The sequence below is a fragment of the Balaenoptera ricei genome, chromosome 8 (genome assembly GCF_028023285.1).
Source record: "Balaenoptera ricei isolate mBalRic1 chromosome 8, mBalRic1.hap2, whole genome shotgun sequence".
NCBI lineage: Eukaryota > Metazoa > Chordata > Mammalia > Artiodactyla > Balaenopteridae > Balaenoptera > Balaenoptera ricei.
Window position 1 is genome coordinate 57,489,673 of NC_082646.1, and position 27,365 is coordinate 57,517,037.

The 27,365-nt window shown below is 37.6% G+C and overlaps 1 protein-coding gene across 1 annotated transcript in view; it reads left to right on the forward strand.

The window, feature by feature from the left end:
• RSF1 (remodeling and spacing factor 1) overlaps nt 1-27,365 on the forward strand; it is a 182,132-nt gene that overhangs the window by 34,312 nt on the left and 120,455 nt on the right. The window contains exon 2 of the mRNA XM_059930728.1: nt 9,408-9,499. Within this exon, the coding sequence (XP_059786711.1) occupies nt 9,408-9,499 (92 nt within the window). The remainder of the gene's footprint in view (nt 1-9,407; nt 9,500-27,365) is intronic.

Genomic DNA, 27,365 nt, shown 5'->3' on the forward strand with positions numbered 1-27,365 from the left:
TGGGTTAGTGATGTCACTAACCCAAGTGAACTTGGGTTAGTGAACTGAAATTCTAAAGCCACTTTTGCCATCTTTTTCATCTCATCTCCCTCATCACTTTCCTACATACTATTCAGATAATTTTTCTTTCACACCTAAAGGAACTTTCTTTTTTTCTAGCTGTCTGAGAACTTTTAAAATTTCCTCACTCCATCTCTCCCTGTTGCTTTCCTTCTCCTTTATTTTCTTGTCCCTATTCTAGTTCATCAAATAGTTGAATGAGCCAGGAACTGTGCTTGGTGGAGGGACTACAATGATGAAAAAGGCAGATAGATCTGACCCTTACTTTCTTGGAGCTTACATCTAAGGGTGGCAAAGAGGAAGAAGAGGAGATAGATGATAGGTAATTACAAAGTGAGACTGTAAAGGTAGTTAAGACTATATGATGTCAAAGAGCCTACCTTTATTTTCTTTCTCTTTTCTTGTTTTATACTTAGTTCTTACTCTCTCTTAATTGTCAGCATTGGGGATAAATTTAAAACAATTTTTTAGCTACCATGCTTGATTTTCTGCTTTATTTAAATATTAAAATTGTAACATAATTTTTCCCATTATTGTGTTTAACATTATGGATAAAATCAGTTCTTGTGGGGTAGCAAGGCATTTTGCATCTTGGCTTTGGTTTCAGTGGATACAGCCTCTTTCGCAGGTTGAGCATTGTCTAAAGATAGTGCTTTACATTTTGAGTAACAATGCTTGCTTTTGAATTCTAAAGCACAGTGTTTCTCAACCTTTTTTTTTTTTTTCTTTTTCCCATGATCACACTCCTAAAGAGAAAACTTTAATTTAAAATTAATTTCTCCCTAGCAAGAGAATTTAAATACTAAGGAGTAAGATTTTGTCAGATAGGGTTAAGTTGCTGAGAACCGTAAACCATATCTGAGATTTTTTGCCTTCCTCAAGGATCAGTTTTTGCCCCCTTGGGTGCGGTATTGCTCCCACGGAGAATATATACTGTAGTGGACTTTACTTTTATAATTGTAAATTTTCCAGAAAGCAATTTGGAAGTGAAGTGACTGTTTCAAAACTTTTAACTATAAAAACGGATAGGAAAACAGCAACAGCAGTCATGGTTGCACAACTTTGTGAATGTAATTAATGCCCCTGAATTGTACGCTTAAAATGGTTAAGATGACAAATTTTATGTTATTTGTATTTTACCACAATTTAAACATTAATCATATAACATACCAAAACCCGTTGATTTGTATACTTTAAAAGGATGAAGTGTATGGTATGTAAATTACTTTTCAATAAAGCTGTTGAAAAAAGAAAGAATGGATTGGGAGGAGTAGTAGTAGTCTTTCTGTTGTTACAGAAAGCTGGATTACATTTTAGAAATGGTTAATGCCTCAGTGCATAGGCAGGAGCAACCCAAGGTAAAAGATAAAAACCCAGATACTGAGCTATGCAGAAAGGGTGGCTTGATTCATAAGTTAGGTCTTCTGAACTATTCCTCCATCCATTTGATACTTTAAGAAACATTAGAAAGAGCCTTGGATTGGAAGGCCAGAGGTCTGAGATCTTGCTTGGGCTCTCTTCGACCTTGAGCAATTGACATCACATCTTAGTTGCTAAGTTTTCTAGTTTATCAGAGAGTGTGCTTTCAGTTCAAAAATGCTAAATCCTATGACGACTGCTGTGTTATCCTAAGGCAAATAAATACCTGCCTCAATACTTAGACTTGGACATTGAATATTAGAGCTGGAAGACTTTAGATCATCTGGTACAACTCCATTTATGAATAAGAAAATTGAGGTTTGCACCTCTTTCTCTTGACTCTTTCTAGTGCTTTCCATAATATACATGTAACGCAGTTTTAAAGAATACCTAGTTGAAATATTAAGTGCAGGCTTTTTTTTTTTTTAAATATTTATTTATTTATTTATTATTTATGGCTGTGTTGGGTCTTCGTTTCTGTGCGAGGGCTTTCTCTAGTTGCGGCAAGTGGGGGCCACTCTTCATCGCGGTGCGCGGACCTCTCATTATCGCGGCCTCTCTTGTTGTGGAGCACAGGCTCCAGACACGCAGGCTCAGTAATTGTGGCTCACGGGCCCAGTCGCTCCGCAGCATGTGGGATCTTCCCAGACCAGGGCTTGAACCCGTGTCCCCTGCATTAGCAGGCAGATTCTCAACCACTGCGCCACCAGGGAAGCCCTAAGTGCAGGCTTTTAAGTGCAATATGAACATTTGAAATGATGAAGAGTATGAGAAATAAGACATGGTACACATAAATTTATTTAACTTTATTATTAAATGTCTGTGTATATGTTGCCTTTCTAAATCATGACTAATCAAGCAAAAAGTCGTGGTTTCTGCTTTTAAAAATGAACAAATCAATAGGAATCACATAGAAGACAGATATATATAGTAGTTACTTTCTCAGATTAAGATTGGTGAAGGTGCTTGTTAGAAAATATTTTAAAAATTTTGAAATTTTCTAGATTTTGCAGTTTTCCTTGAGGGTACTTCTCTAAATCTCCACTGCTCCCACCTTAGTCCAAGCCATCATTATCTCTTGCCTGAAGTATGGCACTAGCCTCCTAGTTAGTCTAGTCGTATTCCCCACTTATACAAAATTAGAAAGTTGTATAATGAAGTTTCACATGCTCATCACCTAGGTTCAGTGAAATTTTGTAATTTTGTTTCATCTGTAACTTCATCTGTCCTCTGCTGCTTAGGTTGTTATGAAGCAGATCCTAGACACAGAATGATCTTTTAAAAACTTAGATCAGGAAACTTTCCTAAATTCCTCCCTTGATTTCTCATTACACTCAAAATATAATCAGAACTCTTTACACGGACCTCAAGGCTTTATAAGATATGACCTTTGCTTACTTCTTCAGTGGCATCTTTTACCATTTTCTCTTTCCTGACACACTGGAAGCTTTTAGCTGCTTCAGGTCTTCTCTACAGGCATTTCCTTGTGCCTGGCATGTTCTTCCCTTCCTTGGCTTGGTTGGCTGCTGCTTTTCCTTCTTTTTTTTAATTAGAGAGCCTTTCGCTGATGGTTTTATCCTGTATAAAAACGTTTACCTAAAATGTTAGCAGTTGGTGCATTTAGGTGAAGGGTGTACTAGTCTTTCAACCTTTCACTAGATTTAAAATTATTGGAGGAAAAGATCCCTCCTCTTCCTTAAATACTATGATATCATTATTTCTTTCTTTTAAAATTTGTTTTGGGTCTCTCTTTCCTTCCTTCCCTACCCATCCCCCCACCCCCCATGATTATTAAATTGAGTGGAGAGAAAAGAGAGAAGGGAAATAGAATTATCTGATTAGAGTTGGAGGCGTATGTTATTGGAAGCCATTGCCTCAAGTACCTCAGATTCCCTCTGCCAGGATGCTGTTTGTCAAGTACATATAAGGAAAGAGTAACCCTTTAAAGACTGACTGATGTGAGGGTGGCTCACATCATCTTACCTAGAGGTCTTTCCTCCCCATAAACATCTACCTTCTCCTTCAGGAAGAGGTGCTGAATGCTGGTTATTAGAGCCTCCAGCCATACTGATGTTTATAGTAGTACACTGATTACTTTCTTTGTAGCAGAGTTGTTTTCACGGCTTTGGTTCTGAAATAATCTGAGACATGTTTGGTGTGTTTCTTTACCTATATGGGAATAGCAGTATGATTCTAAATGAAACCCAAAACCTAAATGGAGCATTAGAAACCTCTTGGTTTGCCTGCTTACATAACACCTATTCTTGGATTTTTTTTTTTCCATTATGGTAATAATGGAAAGTTGAGCTTAGTGATTTATATTACACTTACCTGGCATCTCGCATCTGTAAACTATACCTTTTCAGATAATGACCTAAGTTATAGTTCATAGTCTTGAGCCTCTTTTTTTTTTTTTTGCTTTTCTGAAAACTTAAGATGATTGATTAAATGAACTTTTTGCCAATAAGGTTTATAAAAACATAATAGTTATTTCAAGGATCAAGTGGACTGTGGGACCAGTGTCATTATGGTTAAAACTGTGCTCCCCCAACAGAGTTTGTAAAAACTGACAGTAAGTAAAAGCTTTTTGTAAGCTTATACTTAAATCCCTGTATCTGAAATCAGTGTTCTTTTATCAATGGCCTACATAAAATCAACTGTTTTGTGATTCTAAGTGTATCTCTGCTTACAACCATAGAGGAAGTTTAAGTAAAAGACTTCATTGAGAAATGAGAGGAATTATGTCATTTAGTTATTATGAGCAGCTGTAAATTTCTACCATTAAAAAAGCAGAATTGTACGTAATAAAACTAGAATTGCGGAGGCAGCAGCATTCTTAAGGCTTGGTGCTGGAAAGATGCTTAGAAAAATGTAAAACTATAGAACATCTTTGGGTGATTGGATCAGTAATACATTCTGGGATCCTACCACTTACTGCTGTTTCATACCTGCATCATTTTGGCAGGCCCTTCATGAATTCACAGAGCACCTGACCTTTTCTTCTGCTTCAGAATCTTTCACCTTCTTGAGGCCTTTTGAAAGAAACGGGTCTGTTAAAGGTTATATATCAAATCTGTCATGTGAAAAGGTAGAGATCTTGGTTCAATTGGGACAAAACCTGTAATTTTCAGAATGACATGAAGTTGGTTAATAGATAATTCTTAGAAGGAAGTTAATAGTTACCTAATGTTCTCAAAATGAAATTATTTAGGAAATGTTCCAGGTGATAAATAAGTGAATTTATAGATCGTCAGTGCGTGTCATAGAAAATGATCATGTGTTTTAAAAATATGATTGATGTTTTATAGCTGCACTGCCCCAAACCCTAGCCACTTGCCACATGTGGCTGTTTAAGTTAATTAAAGATTAGTAAAATTAAAAGTCTAGTTCCTTAGTTTTATTGGCCACATATCAAGTGCTAAATAGTCACATGTAGCTAATGGCTACTGTTTTGAAAAGTGCAGATATAGACAGCACTGTTTTAGAGAATGTAAAGTATGGGAATTGTAATATTTTCAATTTAACTTTTCTATTGAAGTTTTTATCTGTTTCTTATTGACTGGCAAGATATTAAGAGCTACAAGTGTCCATAAGGTTATTAGCCTGTCAGTTCTATTTGTAACAAAAAAAATAAGGAAATTGGATGTTAACTAGGCATATTTTGGTGATCATTTTGCAGTATTTACAAATATCAAGTAATTATGTTGTACACCTGAAACTAAATATAGTGTTATATGTCAGTTGTATCACCAAAAAAAAAAAAATTAAGTAAATTGTTAGTAAATTGTGGGTTCTAAATTTTAGTTTTAAATGTGCTAGCTGTGTGTGATCCAGTACAGTAGCCAGTAGCCAGTAGCCATATGTGGCTCTTGAGCACTTGAAATATGGCTAGGGTGAATTGAGATATGCTGTAAGGGTAAAATGATATATTTTGAATACTAAGTATCACCCAAAAAGTGTACAGTGGATGAAGACGGTCAAAAGGTACAAACTTTCAGTTATAAAGGGAGGTAATATACAGAATGGTGACTGCAGTTAATAATAGTGTATGGCATATTTGAAAGTTGCTAATCAAGGAGATCTTAAAAGTTCTCATAAGAAAAAAATTTTTTAACTATGTATGGTGGTGGGTGTTAACTAGACTTATTGTGGTGATCATTTTGCAGTGTATACAAATACTAAATCATTATGTTGTACACCTGAAAGTAATACTGTCATAGGTCAATGATGTATAATTTTAATTGAGGTATAAATTTAAAAAATAAGTAAAATGTCTAAAAAATATAAAAGTCTGAAATTTTAAATGCTGATAGTATGTTTGAAATAACATTGAGATATATAGTGCTAAATAACATAAATTGTTAAAATTAATTTTGACCTTTTTTTTTTTTACTTTTATGAATGAACTACTAGAAAATTTGAAATTATGTGGCTCATTTTATATTTTTATTGGATAGTACTGTGTAAGAGCCAATACTCTAATAAGGAAATCTACTTCTACATGCCTAAATCAAGAATGACTATATTTGCAAAGTGGGATGAAAAACATATTTATTGCATATATTTACTTTTGTCCTCTTGGATTTTTAAAAATAGTACCAATTGCATCAATACTTTTTGTGATTTCATTTGTCTGTGATGTGGAGGATATGCATAAAACACAGGTGCAGAGGTTTTACCTAACTGATAAATGAGTGATGCAGATAATATGAATACTTTGGCCATTCCAAGGACAAAGATGTTGCTGGAATCATTGGAAAGCCATCTCAGAGACTTTTAGGGCTTTTATTGACCAGACATTAAGAGATGAATATGATTCAAGTGGCAGAAAACAGTAAACTGGAGCGCTTGAATAAAAGCCCAGAAAGGTTGTATACTGGGTATGCTTAGGGGATAGTGAACAGGCCAGAATGGCTTGAATCAAGCATTTCAGTGCAGGAGTAAGAGGGAAGGATTGGAGAGTTAGGTTGAAACTGAATATTGGGACTCTTTGGCTAGGGTAAGGAATCTAGATGAGTTTATATAAGTATTTAGGAGCCATCAAAGATATTTATGAACTGGGAAGTGACATGAAAGCAGTATTTTTTTTTTTAAAGATTGGTTTGGTTACAGGAGAGTATCCATACCTGTTTTGAGAGAAGTGAGAAGGTGCAATGATATCATAGAGAAATTGGGGGAGATAGGGAGCAGGTTTGAGATGTAGGAAGGTAGAATCATTAAGATTCTGTGTTTGGGGAAAAGGAAAAAGGAGAAATTGAAAGTGACCTTGGTTCCCCAAATGTTGTGACAGAAGTGAAAATAAAGGTATTTTAGTTTTGTATAATGTTTTCTTTTTTTATTATTATTAATTTATATATTTTTGGCTGCATTGGGTCTTTGTTGCTGCGCGTGGGCTTTCTCTAGTTGCGGCGAGCAGGGGCTACTCTTTGTTGTGGTGTGCAGGGTTCTCATTGCGGTGGCTTTTCTTGTTGTGGAGCAGGGGCTCTAGGCACGCGGGCTCAGTAGTTGTGGCTTGTGGGCTCTAGAGCACAGGCTCAGTAGTTGTGGCGCATGGGCTTAGTTGCTCTGCAGCATGTGGGATCTTCCTGGACCAGGGCTCGAACCCGTGTCCCCTGCATTGGCAGGTGGATTCTTAACCACTGCGCCACCAGGGAAGCCCTGTATAATGTTTTCTGTTTTTAAAACTGTAAGATAGCCAGTTCAACCCTTTATTGCAGACGAGGAATTTGAGAGTCATTGTTTAAAGAACTTGACCAGAATCATGGTCTCCTTGTCTTAAGTAGTAGAGCTGAGAACTGAGCCCAGGTCTTTTTCTTCCTGATGTATTGTCATTGGCATCTACTCAGTTGCCTACGTCAGTGCCTCAGTTTTTCTTGATGCTTTCACTTTGCTCAGTCAGTCAGTCCCTAAGTTTTATTATTTGTTTCCTAAACATAACTCAAATCTCCCCACTTCTCTTGGTACCACCTCTGCCTTAGTTCATGTTACTCCCATCTTTCTGGATTGATATTTTCCTGAATTTATATCTAGTCTCTACCCTGCACACTACCTCCTAAAACAAATAAGCAAATAAAAGCTGTTTTCCTACAGTTCAGTTTTTGAGATCTTTCTAAATTATAGAGCACTCTCTTGCTTAAACTTTTTAATAAAATGTAAACTTTGTAGCCTGTTCTTACAAGATTTTTCATGATCATACCCCTTTTCTGAGTGCTCCCAGTTCCATGCTCACTTTGTTTTTCAGCCTTTTGTATCTGCTGTTACTTTCATAAGCAGTGTCCTTTCCCCCTTTTCTCCACTCCACCCTCAATCCCATGTATTCTGGTCTTGGCTTAGTTTAATTGTCTGTTTACTCGTCTGTAATCATTCCTCCCGTGCTTCTTTCCTTTACCTCCAACTCACCCACCATTTACCGTCCCCCTCCCCGCCCCAGAGAAGACTCCCTTAAGTAGGCTCATTAAAGGTAGAGGCTATTTCTTGCTTACTAATAGTGGGCCCACAGAAATTTGTTGAATGGTGAAATGTTTTTATGCTTCAGGGTCATTTCAAGTTAGAAGTGGCTTTAGTGGAGAGTAAAGAATCTGAAAGAATGAATAAAAAAAATTAGTCCATCACTTCCCAACCTGTACTTCAGAGCACTTGTATACTACAGGGTATTGTGTGTTTCACAGAAAAAGATTCCATGATCAAATATATTAGGGAATGCTGCAGATTATATCCAAGATAGGGATATAAGACTATTTATATAAGACTAATCAATTAAGGCTTCAGGAAGCTCTGTGGTAAAAATAAATATATATTTTCCTAATGTATTTGATTATGGAAACTTTTTAGATAGTGTAAATGTAATTTCTCTTAGGTTACTAGCAGTATTTAGTATTTGGGAAATGCTAAATGTGTGTGTCCTTTATTTCCCTCCGGTCTAATTAATACAGTTATACCATATAATCAGATGATGCCCAAGGGATATTTGGAGGAACTCTGGTTGTTTACAGTTGGAAGAGAAAACTTGAGGGAAGATACAGCTGTCTTCAAATATTTGAAGGTTCCAGTAAAAGAGGGATTGAAAGTATTTTCTTTGAAACTAGAGAATAAGAGCAAGAAACAGGGGAGGAAGGTGTAGGGAGGCAGATTTTTTACTTTGTATAAGGGTAACTTTCTAATAATTAGAATTTTGGAAGGTTAAGTAAATTTTCTGTCCCTGTAGGTTGTCAAGCAGAGACTTACAGGGATGCTGTAGAGGAGTTCAGCACACTAGAGAACGGATAGATCAGAAGAGTAGTTTTCTTCAGCAGCTTGAAAACCACTTAGACTCTGTTTCTGAGATATCTGTCAATTTGGAATTTATATTCGTTGATTCCTTTCTAATTCTGTGAATCTGTGTCTTGGTCTGCAATCTCAGTCAAGAAACCAAATATGTGGTATGAGAAACACAGTAGAAATTTTAGTTGTATAGTTAAGTGCTTTTACTTTATGGTATTTTTTATAGACTTTATTTTTTAGAGCAGTTTTAGATTCACACAAAAAATTGAGCACAAAGTATAGAGAGTTCACATATACCCTCTTTCTCCACACTTGTACAACCTCTCTCACTGTCCACATCCCACACTACTATGGTACATTTGTTGAAATTGATGAACCTACATTGACACATTATTATCACCCAAAAGTCTACAGTTTACATTTGAGTTCACTCTTAATTGTTGATGTTTTGAAAGAAAACATAATATTCTTGTTCATGTTTAAAAAAGTAGTTTTCAGTTATTTCTTGCCCTAGTTTAGTCTTTTCTGATTCAGAGTTCTAAAAGATAACTAAATCAACATCTATTTTGAAAAAGTATTCAGCATTGGAGAAAGTTCTTTTTCTATGATCCTAAATGTTTACAAATGTTTTATTTTGCTGGCTAACAGTATTTTTTCTTCCTTTTAAGTACCTAAAGAATTGGTGGAGCTCCATTTGAAGTTGATGAGGAAGATTGGCAAATCTGTTACAGCAGATAGATGGGAAAAATATTTGATCAAGGTAAATATTTGTAAATCACCTTCTCTATATTCTATCTAGCATAAATCGATGTTATGTTTCATAATATGCTCTGATTTTTAAAATGGTCTCCTAAAAGTTGCAAAATATGACTCAGAAATCTATATGATTACTACTGGTATGTGATTCTTTTTTGCAGCTACTAAGCAATAGTCTAGAGTCCCAAAGGTAGATTTCAGAGGTGTTATCTTTTGTACCAAACACTGTGCTCAGGACTTTTCATGTTTTCTCTCAGTTTCTTTCATGATTTCTTAAAATCGTCCTGATCAACTCAATTAAGATACAGATAAGACCCAACAAAGCTGTCATTTTTCTTTGAGATCACATAGTATGTGTAGACAGAGCCAAAATTTGTCTTTTACTTAAACAGTAAAATGTCCAAAGACCTTTAGGTCAGTATGGAAGGCTTCTAAGTTAACAGTAGGCCAAACCTATCCTTAATGAGAACGACCTGGGTAATCAGAAAATGATTGCTTTAGGATAAACCCTATTAAGGGCACGACCATTCAGGAAAAATTGTCTGGATGGAATTGCATCCGAACTTTTGAGATCGGGGGTGATATTTTGAACTCTAACATACTAGAATATTAGGTTATATTTTTAGGCGATTGAAAAACTGTGTAATTTTCTTATCGTCTTTTTAAAAATGTATGTTTATGTATACATGTATTTTCATATCTGCTTTTGCAAGGGTGTGTATATGATTGTAGAGTGCTATGAAAAGAGGAACCACCAGGGAACAAGAGTTGCTTGTTCTTATCATAAAAAATCACATGCGCTGTTCCAGTTATCTTTGCTGTGTAACACACCACTCTAAGTGACATAAAACAATAATCATTTTAATCAGCTCAGTGACTCTCTGGGTTGGGAATTTGGAAAGGTCACTTTCACTGTACTCTGTTGGTTGAAGCAACCACAGTTCTCCCCAGATTCAGGGAGAGGAGGCATAGACCTGAATGCTCAGCAAGTGGTAGGAGTGTCTTAACTTTTGAAAAGCCCGATATGAGATATATTTCAATATTTTTGCACAATTGAAGCCCTGGAAATTTGGCTCAGCATTTCAAAAATCTGATGCTGTGTGATTTTCTAAAAGCCTTGATTAACTAATATTTAATTAAATCTCTGAACTGTATTAAACTGTGGATAATAAATGAGCAAATTTTTAACTGTTTAAAGTCCTTTTAAAAATACCAGTGGGGCGGGGGGTGGATACCAGTGAAGTTGCTGCTTTGCCTTTAACAAAGTATTTATTAACAATCTAGGTCTGGACCTTAAAAAGAGATGCTGGAATTTCAAGACAGTAGTTTTTAACACAACATTTTAAAGGGTGTAGTTGTTTGTAAATCTGTTTATTAAAGTGGGTTTGTTTGTTTTTTATATGTTCTGAGAACTGAGGTAGAAATATCTTGTATACTAATCTCAACTCTACTGTTAACAAAATTTGGGTCCATGGATAATCTGCTTTTGCCCCCTTGTATCTCAGTTTCTTTATAAAATGTGAGAATTGAGACAAGATGATTTTATAAACCCCTTCAGTTTTATGGTCATAACTACAGGTTCTAGCTCAGTATTTTTGAATTGAGATACATTCACATAACATAACATTTGCCCTTTGAAAATGTACAATTCAGTGTTTTTAGTATATTCACAAGGTTGTGCAACCATCACCAGTATCCAAACCAGAACATCTTCATCGCCCCCAGAAGAAACCTCATACCCATTAGCAATTACTTCCCTTTCCCCCAGTCCCCCAGTCCTTAGCAACCACTGATCTGTTTTCTGACTCTATGGATTTGCCTATTATGGAGGTTTCATATAAATGGAATCACAATTTGTAGCCTTTGTGTCTGGCTTCTTTCACTTAGCATAATATTTTCAAGGTTCATCTGTGTTGTAGCATGTATCAGAACTTTGTTTGTTTTTATGCTTGAATAATATTCCCTTGTGTGGATAATATTACATTTTATTTATCTGCTTATCAGTTTATGATATTTGCCTTGTTTCCACCTTTTGGCTATTACAAATAGTATTGCTATGAACATTTGTGTACAGATTTTTGGGTAGACAGGTGATTCAATTTTTTGAGTATATATTTAGGGTAGAATTGCTGGGTTATATGGTAATTCTTTGTTTAACTTTTTGAGGAACTGCCAGACTGTTTCCAAAACAGCTCCAACGTTTTATATTTCCCCTAGGAACCTATGAGGGTTCCAACTTTTCCACATCCCACCTTACCAACACTTATTATTGACTGATTGATTTTAGCCCTCCCAATGGGGATGAAGTACTATCTCATTATGGTTTTGATTTGCATTTTCCTTATGTTTAAAGGATGTTGAACCTTCTTCTCATGGGCTTGTTGGACTTTGTATCTTCTTTGGAAAAATGTCTGTTCACATCCTTGTCCATTTTTTAATTGGTTGTCTTCTTGTTTTTGAGTTTTTAAAGTTTTTTATATATTCTGCATACTAGACCCTTACCAGATATATGGTTTGCAAATATTTTCTCCCATTATGTGTGTTGTCTTTTCAGTTTCTCTGTAATATCTTTTGATGCATAGAAGTTTTCATTTTGATTAAGTCCAATATTTTTCTAATGTGGCTAGTGCTTTTTTGTCATATATAAGAAACCATTGCCCAAGCCAGGTCATGAAGATTTAATCCTATATTTTGTTTTAAGAGTTTGTAGTTTTAGTTCTTAAATTTAGATCTATAACCCATTTAATTTTTGAATATACTCTCAGATAGGAGTCCAACTATATTCTTTGCACATAGATATCCATTTGTTCTATTACCATTTGTAAAAAAAAATTATTCTTTCCCCCACTGGATTGCCTTGACCTCCTTGTAGAAAGTCAATTGACCATAAATGTGAGAGTTTATTTCTGAAGTTTTCATTCTGTTGACTTACATGTTGTTATTTATGCTAGTACCATATAGTCTTGATTACTGCAGCTTTGTGGTAAATTTTGAAATAGTTCATCTTTTCCAAAATTGTTTTGGCTGTTCTGCATCACTTTCATTTCCTTACGAGTTTGAGAATCAGCTTATCAGTATCTGCAAAAATGCCAGTTAGGATTTGCATAGGGATTGTATATAATCTATAGATAAATTTGGGGAGTGTTGGCTTCTTAACAGTAGTAAGTTTTCTGATCCATGAAAACGGGATGTCTTTCAAAATATGTAGGTCTTTAATTCCTTTCAAAAATGTTTTGTAGTTTTCTGACTCTGGTCTTATACTTTTCTTCAGTTTATTCCTTAGTATGTTGCTGTTTTTGATGGTATTGTAAATGGAATTTTCTTAATTTCATTTTCATATCATTCATTGCTATTGTGTAGTAATATGACTAATGATTGTATGTTGATCTTGTATGTTGCAACTTTGCCAAACTCATTATTAGCTCAAATAGCTTTTTTTGTGAATTCTTAAGATTTTCTATGTACAAGATTATGTCATCTGCAAACATAGATAGGTTTACTTCCCCCTTTTCAATTTGGATACCCTTTATTTCTTTTTCTTGCATAATTGCTCTACTGGAACCTCTGGTACACTGTTGAATAGAAATGGTGAGAGCAGACATCCTTGTCATGTTCCTGATCCTAGGGGGAAAGTTTTCAGCCTTTCAACTTTTAGTATGGTGTTATTTGAGGGTTTTTCATTGACGTCCTTTATCAGGTTGAGGAAATTCTCTTCTTTTCCTAGTTTGTTTAGTATTTTTATCATGAAAGCTGTTGGATTTTGTCAGATGTTTTTTCTGCATCTATTGAGTTAACCACGTGAATTTTCTCCTTTATTCTATTAATGTGGTGTATTACATTGATTAATTTTCATATGTTGAAACCTTGCAAGCCTGTAACCAATCCCACTTGGTCATGGTTCGTAATCATTTTTATCTGTTGCTAGATTTGGTTTGTTAATTTATTTTTGAGGATTTTTGTGCCTACGTTCATAAGGGATATCTGTATTTTTTTTTTTTTTTTCTTGAGGTGTCTTTGTCTGGTTTTGGTATCTGGGTAATGCTGGCCTCATATGTTGAGTTGAGAAGTGTTTCCTCTGCTTTTATTTTTTTGCAAGTGTTTGTGAGATATTTATTAGAATTTAGCAGGGAAGCCAGGTGCACCTGGGCTTTTCTTTGTTGAAAATTTTTTGTTTGTTTGTTTATTCAGTCTCTTTAATTGTCATTGATTTATTCAGATTTGTGTTTCTTCTTGTGTCAAGTTCAGTAGTTTGTGCCTTTCTAGGAAATTGTCCATTTTATTAGCTTATCTAATTTATTGGCATACAGTTGTTCATAGTATTCACTTATAATTCTTTTTACTTCTGCAAAGTCAGTAGTAATGTTCCTTCTTTCTTTCCTCATTTTACTGATTTAGTGTTCTCTTTTTTCCTGGTCAGTCTAGTTAGAGGATTGTAAAATTTTATCTTTTTAAGGACCAACTTGTGGTTTAATTGAATTTCTGTTTTTCTTTTTTAAAATTAATTAATTAATGTTTTTTGGCCACATTGGGTCTTTGTTGCTCTGCACTGGCTTTCTCTAGTGCAGTGAGTGGGGGCTACTCTTCGTTGTGGTGTGCAGGCTTCTCATCACGGTGGCTTTTCTTGTTGCAGAGCACGGGGCTCTAGGCGCGTAGGCTTCAGTAGTTGTGGCTCGCGGGCTCTAGAGTGCGGGCTCAGTAGTTGTGGCGCACCGGCTTAGTTGCTCTGCGACATGTGGGATCTTCCCGGACCAGGGCTCTAACCTGTGTCCCCAGCATTGGCAGGTGGACTCTTAACCACTGCGCCACCAGGGAAGTCCCTGCTCTTCTTTTTTAACGTGGAAGTTTAGTTTATTAATTTGAGGTATTCCTCTTTTTCAATATAGGCATTTTCAGCTATTCCATCTAATCCCTGCTAAGTTACATTTCATAAATTAGTATGTTCTCTTTTGTTTTCATTCATTTCTAAGTATTTTCTCTTTCCCCTTGTGATTTCTTTTTTGACCCGTTGGTTATTTAGTAGTGTGTTGTTTCCACATGTTTGTGAATTTCACCAATTTTTTTCCTGTTTTTGATTTCTAATTTCATTCCATTGTGTAGGAGAACATACTTTGTTTGATTTTGATCCCTCTAGTTTTGTTGAGACTTTTTTTGCCCTTATTTAACATATATTATATCCTTCTTCAATATTAAAAAATAATTTTTCTACTTAGATATTTATAGAGATATGCTAACTTCATATGTATATTTAGTCCTTTTTTTCCTGTTTTTTAAGACGTTCACTGCCCTGTAAATACACTCTTATGTATAAATATGTATTTTTCCCTTATCTTTTTTGATATGCTAAAGTCTCTACTATTTTAGTAAAGAACTATAAACTCTCCATTAACTCTTTATTTCCCTTCAGCTGCCACATCTGCTCTTCTTCCCCTTTATATTAGTTATCTATTGCTTTCATGGCAACTTACCCCCAAACTAAGCAGCTTAAACCAATGAACTTCAAACATTTATTATCTCATAATTTTTGTGTGTTAGGAATCTGGCTCAGTGTCTGTCATTAGGCTGTATGTAGTCAAGCTGTCAGCTTGCCTTGCAGTTTTCTCTGAAGGCTCAACTGGAAGAGGATCCACTTCCAAGCTCAGTCACATAGCTGTTGACAAGATTGGGTTCCTTGTCATGGCTTCTTCATAAGGCAGCTTAAAATATTGCAACAGAGCCAGTGAGTGAGACAGAGTGCCTGAGATGGAACTCATGGTCTTTTTGTAGCCAGATCTTGGAAATGACGTACTATCACCTTTGCCATATTTTGTTTGTTAGAATGAAATCACTAGATTTGGCTCATAACAAAAGGGGGTGGGGTGAAGGAACAAGGGAGGGAGCGACATAAGGGGAATGAATACCAGGAGGTGAAGATCATTATGGGCCACGAAGAAGCTATCTATCTTACAAACCTCTTGAAATAATTTTCTTTATTTGCTAGTCTGTTTCTTTACCTCCCATTCACTCCTTAGTCCATTGAAAATTTCCTCCTCTGCATAATTCCATTCCAGTAAAATTTCTTTTTCAGTTCAAGCGTTTGAACAGTGTCCCTTACTACTAAATTCAAGTGACACTATTTATTACATATCTTCCCAGTTTCTCTACATGTTCTTTCCTTCAGACATTCTTCTTTTGCCTTCTTTCCTACAGTACTTCCCTGGTTTTCTTTCTATCCCTAGTAGTCTCCTTTGCCAGATCTTTCTTTTTATCTAAGCTCCTGAAGGTTTTTGTACTACAGAGTTTTGTTTTAGACCCTCCTCTAGTCTCATTTTATATACTCTCTGTGGATGATCTTATTTATTCCCATGGCTTTAAACCCCATATGCCAATGAGTCATATTTTCATCCTGAATCTTCTTAGTTCCAAGGCCAGTATACTCAATTACATAATGAACATCTTTACTCAAAAAATAAAGTGAATCTGTGTCAGTGTAGAGACTAAACTTCTGTAACAAAATTATTCCAAAATATAATAGCTTAAATAAGCAATAACTTGGGACTTCCCAGGTGGTCCAGTGGTTAAGACTCTGAGCTCCCAATGCAGGGGCCACAGGTTTGATCCGTGGTCGGGGAACTAAGATGCTGCATGCCATATAGCGCGGCCAAAAGGGAAAAAAAAAAAAAAGCAATAAGTTTATTTCTCTCTATCATAACAATGACTGGTCTAGACTCTTGAGACAGTTGTGTTCCATGAGGTTATTCAGAGACCCAGGTTTCTTTTATTTCACTGTTGTACCCTAGGACATTTTGCTTTTCTGTGTTGTACAACGTACTTCATCCTCAGAAAGGAGAAAGAAAGTAAGTTCAGGGCATGCAGTTTTCTTTTAATAAGTGAAGCAGAAGTTGCATATGTTACTTCTGTTATTCCATTAGAAACAACACAGTCACATGGTTATACCTATTCGTAAAAGAGGTTAGAAAACGTCAGGTCTTCTTTAGTGGCCACAAACTCAGGAAAATGGAACAGGGTGGCCAGATTTGTGTGCAAAATATTTGGTTCCCTTCCCTTTGGGAGGACTATACATCCCCCTGCTGGTAAATTCAGGCATGGTCATGTGATTTGGCTTTGGTCGGTGAAATGAAGGAAAAGTGGTATGTTAGTTACACTTTCGGGAAAAAGCTTTAAGAGTAATGTATATTCTCCATGTGCTTTATCCCTTTGCTATGATGACTGATAATTTTCTAGATAAATGCTGCTCATTTGGGGGTGAAGATAATGTGCAGCAGAGCCACTACCAACCTGTTATCAAGGTACAGTGTAGCCCAGGAATAAACTTTGTTGCTGTAAACCTAGGTGTTCAGCAAACTATTTCTTAAAGGGTAAGATTGTAAATATTTTAGGCTTGTGGTCCTTATATTCTCTTTCACAACTACAATTTCTAAATAAATGGATATGGCTGTGTTGCAGTAAAACTTTATCTACAAAAACAAGCACTCAGTCTGTGGGCCAGAGTTTGCCACCCATTGTTGTAAATCATTGAGATTTGGGGGTCCTTTGTTACTGCAGCATAACCCTAGTATCCTGACTGATACACTTGGTTAAATAGAATCAATACCACGTACTTTCTCAAACCAGAAATCTAAGTATCATCCTTGATTCCTTTTTCATTTCCCAAACTAAATCTTGGCCTCTCTCTCTGAACTGTTCATTTTAACAGATGAAGATATTAAGAACCAAAGAGAGATAACTTATTCTTGGCCATGTATCCAAGTTAGTAAAAGAGAACCAGAACTTGGATAGATCTGCTACTTTTATAGTATTTTTTTTTTAATAGTCTAGAGTTTATTGTTCCTTGACTTGGTAAATGGTACTATTATATATTCAGAGCTGCTGGTCATTCTGGACTTCACATCAACCAAGCCCTGTTTGATTTAGCCTTCTAAATCTCTCTCAACTCAGTATACTCAACCCTCTTTGTTTCTACCCTGCTTGCAGTCATTGTCTCTCACCTGGATTAATGTGGGAACTGCAGATTGGTTTCCATGTCTATTTCAGTTACCACAGTGAAAATGGTAAAGCGAAAATCTGAATGATCTTTCTCTTCTGTTTTAAGCCCTTAACTATGACTCATTGTTGTCTTTTGAATGGAAAATACATCTTTTAACATGGGAACAAAGTTTTTTATGTGATGGTCCTTGGTATTTTTTCTCTGGATTCTTTTCTTGCTATTCTCTTTACCACATCAGTATGTACTGTGTGGTAGTATATACAGTACAGTAGTTCTACCATGAGGAAATACTTTTGGTTTCCAGAATGGTCATGCTGTTTCTTGCTCCTTGCTTTTTTGTGTATAACTAAAGTAGGCCTTGCCCTTCAATCTCATCTTATCACCTCGTTTTATTTCATTCATAGAACGAAAAATCCCAAGTTTATTATTTAAGTCTGTCTCCTCCACAAAAACCAAATCTCAGTGAGGGCAAGGATTTTTATCAATCTCTACTATATTCTTAGCACCTGAACCAGTGCCTAACACATAGCGATTGCTCAGTCAATATTTGTTGAATCAATAATTGGATAAATGAATGAACACTCTCATAGCAGAAGCCAGCCACATGAGTGTGTTTGTGTATATATGTATGTCTGTGGGTGTGTCTCTGTCTGCTCGCTGTTCCCCTGCTCCTGCTCCACACCCCCCCACACACATTAAAATGCAAGTTCTTTGAAATCAGGGAAGTGTGCATATTTTTCAGTGTTTTCATCTAATATTATGCCTTGCTAATTGTAGGTACTCAAGCATGTTAAAAGGATACTATTATGAGATACCAATTTTTAGCGCCTATTATTTTAGTTCTTCTGAGAGTACTTTTTTTTTTAAGCATCTTTATTGGAGTATAATTGCTTTACAGTGTTGCGTTAGTTTCTGATGTATAACAAAGTGAATCAGCTATATGCGTACGTATATCCCCATATCCCCTCCCTCTTGCGTCTCCCTCCGACCCTCCCTATCCCACTCCTCTAGGTGGTCGCAAAGCACCGAGCTGATCTCCCTGTGCTATGCAGCTGCTTCCCACTAGCTATCTATTTTACGCTTGGTAGTGTATATATGTCCATGCCACTCTCTCACTTCATCCCAGCTTACCCTTCCCCCTTCGCGTGTCCTCAGGTCCATTCTCTACGTCTGTGTCTTTATTCCTGCCCTGCCCCTAGTTTCATCAGAACCATTTTTTTTTAGATTCCATATATATGTGTTACCATACGGTATTTGTTTTTCTCTTTCTGACTGAACTTCACTCTGTATGACAGACTCTAGGTCCATCCACTTCACTACAAATAACTCAGTTTCGTGTCTTTTTATGGCTGAGTAATATTCCATTGTATATATGTGCCACATCTTTATCCATTAATCTGTCGATGCACACTTAGGCTGCTTCCATGTCCTGTTACTGTAAATAGTGCTGCAGTGAACATTGTGGTACATGACTCTTTGAATTATGGTTTTCTCAGGGTATATGCCCAGTAGTAGGATTGCTGGGTCATATGGTAGTTCTATTTTTAGTTTTGTAAGGAACCTCCATACTGTTCTGCATTGTGGCTGTATCAATTTACATCCCCACCAACAGTGTAGCAGGGTTCCCTTTTCTCCACACCCTCTCCAGCATTTGTTTGTAGATTTTTTGATGATGGCCATTCCGACCAGTGTGAGATGATACCTCATTGTAGTTTTGATTTGCATTTCTCTAATGATTGGTGACGTTGAGCATCTTTTCATGTGTTTGTTGGCAATCTGTATATCTTCTTTGGAAAAATGTCTGTTTAGCTCTTCTGCCCATTTTTGGATTGAGTTGTTTGCTTTTTTCATATTGAGCTGCATGAGCTGCTTGTATATTTTGGAGATTAATCTTTTGTCACTTGCTTTGTTTGCAAATATTTTCTCCCATTCTGAGGTTTGTCTTTTTGTCTTGTTTATGGTTTCCTATGCTGTACAAAAGCTTTTAAATTTCATTAGGTCCCATTTATTTATTTTTGTTTTAATTTCCATTTCTCTAGGAGGTGGGTCAAAAAGGATCTTGCTGTGTTTTATGTCATAGAGTGGTCTGCCTATGTTTTCCTCTAAGAGTTTTATAGTGTCTGGCCTTACATTTAGGTCCTTAATCCATCTGGAGTTTATTTTTGTGTATGGTGCTAGGGAATGTTCTAATTTCATTCTTCTACATGTAACTGTCCAGTTTCCCAGCAGCACTTATTGAAGAGGCTGTCCTTCCTCCATTGTGTACTCTTGCCTACTTTATCAAAGATAAGGTGACCGTATGTGCGTGGGTTTATCTCTGGGCTTTCTATCCCGTTCTATTGATCTATATTTCTGTTTTGTGCCAGTACCATGTTGTCTTGACTACTGTAGGTTTGTAGTATAGTCTGAAGTCAGGGAGTCTGATTGCTCCAGCTCTGTTTTTTCCCCTCAAGACTGCTTTGGCTATTCAGGGTTTTTTGGGTCTCCATACAAATTTTAAGATTTTTTTGTTGTAGTTTTGTAAAAAATGCCATTGGTAATTTGATAAGGATTGCATTGAATCTGTAGATTGCTTTGGGTAGTATAGTCATTTTCACAATGTTGATTCTTCCAATCCAAGAACATGGTATATCTCTCCATCTGTTGGTATCATCTTTAATTTCTTTCATCAGTGTCTTATAGTTTTCTACATACAGGTCTTTTGTTTCCCTAGGTAGGTTTATTCCTAGGTATTTTATTCTTTTTGTTGCAGTGGTAAATGGGAGTGTTTCCTTAATTTCTCTTTCAGATTTTTCATCATTAGTGTATAGGAATGCAAGAGATTTCTGTGCATTAATTTTGTATACTGCTACTTTACCAAATTCATTGGTTAGCTCTAGTAGTTTTCTGGTGGCATCTTTTGGATTCTCTATGTATACTATCATGTCATCTGCAAACAGTGACAGTTTTACTTCTTTTCCAAGTTGTATACCTTTTATCTTTTTTTCTTCTCTGATTGCTGTGGCTAGGACTTCCATAACTATGTTGAATAATAGTGGTGAGAGTGGACATCCTTGTTTTGTTCCTGATCTTAGAGGAAATGATTTCAGTTTTTCACCTTTGAGAATGATGTTTGCTGTTGGTGTGTCATATATGGCCTTTATTATGTTGAGGTAGGTTCCCTCTATGCCCACTTTCTGGAGAGTTTTTATCATAAATGGGTGTTGAATTTTGTCAGAAGCTTTTTCTGCATCTATTGAGATGATCATATGGTTTTTCTACTTCAGTTTGTTAATATGGTGTATCACATTGATTGATATGCGTACACTGAAGAATCCTTGCATTCCTGGGAAAAACCCCACTTGATCATGGTTTATGATCCTTTTAATGTGTTGCTGGATTCTGTTTGCTAGTATTTTGTTGAGGATTTTTGCATCTATATTCATCAGTGATATTGGTCTGTAATTTTCTTTTTTTTGAGTATCTTTTTCTGGTTTTGTTATCAGGGTGATGGTGGCCTCATCGAATGAGTTTGGGAGTATTCCTCCCTCTGCTATATTTTGGAAGAGTTTGAGCAGGATAGGTGTTAGCTCTTCTCTAAATGTTTGATAGAATTCGCCTGTGAAGCCATCTGGTCCTGGGCTTTTGTTTCTTGGAAGATTTTTAATCACAGTTTCAATTTCAGTGCTTGTGATTGGTCTGTTTATATTTTCTATTTCTTCCTGGTTCAGTCTCGGCAGGTTGTGCTTTTCTATGAATTTGTCTATTTCTTCCAGGTTGTCCATTTTATTGGCATAGAGTTGCTTGTAGTAATCTCTTATGATCGTTTGTATTTTTGCAGTGTCAGTGGTTACTTCTCCTTTTTCATTTCTAATTCTGTTGATTTGAGTCTTCTCCCTTTTTCTCTTGATGAGTCTGGCTAATGGTTTATCAATTTTGTTTATCTTCTCAAAGAACCAGCTTTTAGTTTTATTGCTCTTTGCTATCGTTTCCTTCATTTCTTTTTTATTTATTTCTTATCTGATGTTTATGATTTCTTTCCTTGTACTAACTTTGGGTTTTGTTTGTTCTTCTTTCTCTAGTTCCTTTAGGTGTAAGATTAGATTGTTTATTTGAGGTATTTCTTGTTACTTGACGTAGGACTGTATAGCTATAAATTTCCCTCTTAGATAGAACTGCTTTTGCTGCATCCCGTAGGTTTTGGATCGTTGTGTTTTTCATTGTCATTTGGCTCATAAATCTTTTTGATTTCCTCTTTGATTTTTTCAGTGATCTTTTGGTTATTTACTAACATATTATTTAGCCTCTATATGTTTGTGTTTTTTACGTTTTTTTCCCTGTAATTTATTTCTAATCTTATAGTGTTGTGGTCAGAAAAGATGCTTGATATGATTGTAATTTTCTTAAATTTACTGAGGCTTGATTTGTGACCCAAGATGTGATCTGTCCTGGAGAATGTTCCGTGAGCACTTGAGAAGAAAGTGTAATCTGCTGTTTTTGGATGGAATGTCCTATAAATATCAACTAAATCTATCTGATCTATTGTGTCATTTAAAGCTTGTGTTTCCTTATTAATTTTCTGTTTGGATGATCTGTCCACTGGTGAAAGTGGGGTGTTGAAATCCCCCACTATTATTGTGTTACTTTCAATTTCCTCTTTTATAGCTGTTAGCAGTTGCCTTATGTATTGAGGTGCTCCTATGTTGGGTGCATATATATTTATAATTGTTATATCTTCTTGGGTTGATCCCTTGATCATTAGGTAGTGTCCTTCCTTGTCTCTTGTAACATTCTTTATTTTAAAGTCTATTTTACCTGATATGAGTATTGCTACTCCAGCTTTCTTTTGATTTCCATTTGCATCGAGTATCTTTTTCCATTGCCCCACTTTCAGTCTGTATGTGTCCCTAGGTCTGAAGTGGGTGTCCTGTAGACAGCATATATATGGGTCTTGTTTTTGTATCCATTCAGTGAGCCTGTGTCTTTTGGTTGGAACATTTAATCCATTCACGTTTAAGGTAATTATCAACATGTATGTTCCGATTACCATTTTCTTAATTGTTTTGGGTTTGTTTTTGTAGGTCCTTTTCTTTTCTTGTGTTTCCCACTTAGAGAAGCTCGTTTAGCCTTTTTTGCAGAGTTGGTTTGGTGGTGCTGAATTCTCTTAGCTTTTCCTTGCCTGTAAAGCTTTTGATTTCTCCACCGAAACTGAATGAGATCCGTGCCAGGTAGAGTAGTCTTGGCTGTAGGTTCTTCCCTTTCATCACTTTAAGTATGTCCTGCCACTTCTTTCTGGCTTGTAGAGTTTCTGCTGAGAAGTCAGCTGTTAACCTTATGGGAGTTCTCTTGTATGTTATTTGTCTTTTTTCCTTTGCTGCTTTCAATAATTTTTCTTTGTCTTTAATTTTTGCCAATTTGATTACTATGTGTCTTGGCCTATTTCTCCTTGGGTTTATCCTGTGTGGGACTCTCTGTGCTTCCTGGACTTGGGTGGCTATTTCCTTTCCCAATGTTAGGGAAGTTTTCGACTCTCGTCTCTTCATATATTTTTTCTGGTCCTTTCTCTGTCTCTTCTCCTTCTGGGACCCCTATAATGCGAATGTTGTTGCGTTTAATGTTGTCCCAGAGGTCTCTTAGGCTGTCTTCATTTCTTTTCATCCTTTTATCTTTATTCTGTTCCGCAGCAGTGATTTCCACCATTCTGTCTTCCAGGTCACTTATCCGTTCTTCTGCTTCAGTTATTCTGCTATTGATTCCTTCTAGTGTAGTTTTCATTTCAGTTATTGTATTGTTCATCTCTGCTTGTTTGTTCTTTAATTCTTCTAGGTCTTTGTTAAACATTTCTTGCATCTTTTCGATCTTTGCCTCCATTCTTTTTCCGAGGTCCTGGATCATCTTTACTATCATTATTCTGAATTCTTTTTCTGGAAGGTTGCCTATCTCCACTTCATTTAATTGTTTTTCTGGGGTTTTATCTTGTTCCTTCACCTGGTATATAGCCCTTTGTCTTTTCATCTTGTCTGTCTTTCTGTGAATGTGGTTTTTGTTCCACAGGCTGCAGGATTGTAGTTCTTCTTGCTTCTGCTGTCTGCCCTGTGTTGGATGAGGCTATCTAAGAGGCTTGTGCAAGTTTCCTGATGGGAGGGACTGGTGGTGGGTAGAGCTGTTTTTTGGTCTGGTGGGCAGAGCTGTGTAAAACTTTAATCTGCTTGTCTGCTGATGGGTGGGGCTGGGTTCCCTCCCTGTTGTTTGTTTGGCCTGAGGCAGTCCAACACTGGAGCCTACCTGGGCTCTTTGGTGGGGCTAATGGCGGACTCTGGGAGGGCTTATGCCAAGGAGTACTTCCCAGAACTTCTGCTGCCAGTGTCCTTGTCCTCTCGGTGAGACACAGCCACCCCCCGCCTCTGCAGGAGACCCTCCACAACTAGCAGGTATGTCTGGTTCATTCTCCTGTGGGGTCACTGCTCCTTCCCCTGGGTCCTGATGTGCACACTAGTTTGTGTGTGCCCTCGAAGAGTGGAGTCCCTGTTTCCCCCAGTCCTGTCGAAGTCCTGCAATCAAATCCCACTAGCCTTCAAAGTCTGATTCTCTAGGAATTCCTCTTCCCGTTGCTGGACCCCCGGGTTGGGAAGCCTGAGGTGGGGCTCAGAACCTTCTGTCCAGTGGGTGGACTTCTGTGGTAGAAGTGTTCTCCAATTTGTGAGTCACCCACCCAGCAGTTATGGGATTTGATTTTATTGTGATTGTGCCCCTCCTACCGCCTCACTGTGGCTTCTCCTTTGTCTTTGGATGTGGGGTATCTTTTTTGGTGAGTTCCAGTGTCTTCCTGTCGATGACTGTTCAGCAGTTAGTTGTGTTTCTGGTGCTCTTACAAGAGGGAGTGAGAGCACATCCTTCTACTCCGCCATCTTGAGCCAAATCCTCATTCTTTTTTCTTCATTCTGCTCCCTGGCAGTTATTTCTACCATTTTATCTTCCAACTCACTTATCCGTTCTTCTGCTTCAGTTATTCTGTTGTTGATTCCTTCTAGAGTATTTTTAATTTCAGTAATTGTGTGGGTTCATCACTGTTTGTCTGCTCTTTAGTTCCTCTAGATCCTTGTTAAATGTTTCTTGTATTTTCTGCATTTTGTTTCTGAGATTTTGGATCCTCTTTACTATCATTACTCTGAATTTTTTTGGCGTCGGTTGCCTGTTTTGTCTTCATTTATTTAGTCTTGTAGGTTTTTAACTTGCTGCTTCGTCTGCAACATATTTTTTTGTCTTTTTATTTTATTTTATTTTATTTTATTTTTTTGATGGGTGGTGCTGTATTCCTGTCTTACTGGTTGTTTGGCCTGAGACATGCAGCACTGGAGTTTGCAGGCAGTTGGATAGAGCTGGTTCTTGGTGCTGAGATGAGGACCTCCCAGAGGCCTCACTCCAATTAATATTCCCTGGGGTCTGAGGTTCTCTGTTAGTCCAGCGGTTTGGATTTCGAACTCTCACCACAGGAGTTTGGGCCTGACCTCCGGACTGGGTACCAAGATCCTTCAAGCTTCGTGGTGTGGTAAAAAGAAAAAAAAAAAAAAAAAGTAAGAAAAAAAGCAGCACAATATCAAAGAATAAAAAACAAAATAAAACTAGAAAGATAAAAAAATATATTAGGAAAAATAAAACTGTAATTGAAGCAATCTCAGCAAGGTAAAATAAAACTACGACAGAAAAAAGAAAAAAAAGTGGGGGTTCGGTGGGGAAACAAGCCGAAAGGAGAGATCACTAACAAAGTATAAAGAATAAAATAAAATTACAAAAATAAGAGCCTTACTAGGAAAAATAAAAATATAAATGAATCAACAACAGTGAATCAACAAGGTAAAACAGAACCCCAATCTAAAAGGAAAAAAGAAAAGAAAAAAGAAAAGAGCCTTGGCTGTGGGGGCGGAGTTTAGGCAGCGGGTGGAACTTAGGCAGAGGTGTGGTTTAGGCTGGGGCAAGACCTAGGCAGTTGGTGGCGTGACATTTGAGCGTGGGGCAGGGCCTCTGTCTAGGACCTGTGCAGAAGGGGAGAGGCAGCAGGTTGAAAGGAGGGCCTCTCGAGTGTGGGGTTCCGGAGTTTGGAGGTAGGGCCCTGAGTGAGTGTGTGTGGGTGGGGTTTAGTCCCAGCACGTTGGAGGCGGTCTCCGAGTGTAGAGGTAGGGCCCTGGGTGGGGGTTTAGGGCGAGGCTTGGGCTCTGTGTTTCAGGAGGGAGGTTCCGACGGCAGAGGATGAGGCCCAGGAGCCCAACAGGCTCCCCGGTGCCTAAGTGGATTGGGAAAGCACTGGCCCCATTGCGTACCCTTTCTTCTTGCCCTTTCCCCACTGTCTCCCCCAGGGTCTCCCCTGTGGCCACTGGATCCCTAACCGTGGGTGGGTCCCGCTGGGTGTAGGAACTCCTTCCCTCCCCCAGCCACCCTTCAGGGATGCTGGTCCCAAAGTCCGTCCTTTACTTTTGCTCCCCCTTCCCTCCCTCCCACTCTCTCAGGACCCGCTCTGCTGGAGGGGGCCTAGGTGGGCAGAGGATCAGGCCCGGGATCTCAACAGGTTCCTGGGGGTCCAAGTGGACAGGGGAAACCTGGCCACGCTCCCTTTTTATCCTCTGCCCTCCCAGTGGTCCCCCAATTTCCCTCTTCATGCGGGGGATCCCTTCCCCTCCCCCAGCGACCCTTCGGGACAACAGTCCTGTCCCATCTCCACTTCTCCCCCTTCACTCCCCCCACGCCCCATGTCCTACCCGGTCGCTGGGGGTTCCTCCCGTCCCCTTAGGTGTCCATGGTTCCCCACCGGTGCCTGGTAGGTGCCCTGGTTGTGTGGAGATTCGAATTCCATGTCCTCGTAGTACACCATCTTGACTCCGCCCCCTTAAGGGTACTTTTATACTTTTAGCTTTCTTTGATGCCAGCAAAACTTTAACACATTTGTCTTAAAGAATCCCACTGTTCCTAATTCAGGTGGCCCTAAGGTCTAGGTTAGAAAAGCTAAGGTTGAGAGACATTACACTGCATATAATTATGTCTCACATGTGTCCTTGTACTAACTTGTATTCATTTGCGAGTCAGAAATTGCTCTTGGATTTCCTCAGTTTGGAGGACTTTGTGGTATTCCCATGAAATGAGGTTAGAAAAAGGTTTCCCACAGCCTCTTTTTATTTTTAATATTAAAAAATGTAACATATTTCCATACAAATAACCCAATGAAAGTTTAGTATTAGTTGTTTTGTTTGTTTGTTTTTTTATACTGCAGGTTCTTATTAGGCATCAATTTTATACACATCAGTGTATACATGTCAATCCCAATCGCCCAATTCAGCACACCACCATCCCCACCCCACCGCAGTTTTCCCCCCTTGGTGTCCATATGTCCATTCTCTACATCTGTGTCTCAACTTCTGCCCTGCAAACCGGCTCACATGTACCATTTTTCTAGGTTCCACATACATGCATTAATATACGATATTTGTTTTCCTCTTTCTGACTTACTTCACTCTGTATGACAGTCTCTAGATCCATCCACTTCTCAACAAATGACTCAATTTCGTTCCTTTTTATGGCTGAGTAATATTCCATTGTATATATGTACCACATCTTCTTTATCCATTCGTCTGTTGATGGGCATTTAGGTTGCTTCCATGACCTGGCTATTGTAAATAGTGCTGCAATGAACATTCGGGTGCATGTGTCTTTTTGAATTACGGTTTTCTCTGGATATATGCCCAGTAGTGGGATTGCAGGGTCATATGGTAATTCTATTTTTAGTTTTTTAAGGACCCTCCATATTGTTCTCCATAGTGGCTGTATCAATTTACATTCCCACCAACAGTGCAAGAGGGTTCCCTTTTCTCCACACCCTCTCCAGCATTTGTTGTTTGTAGATTTTCTGATGATGCCC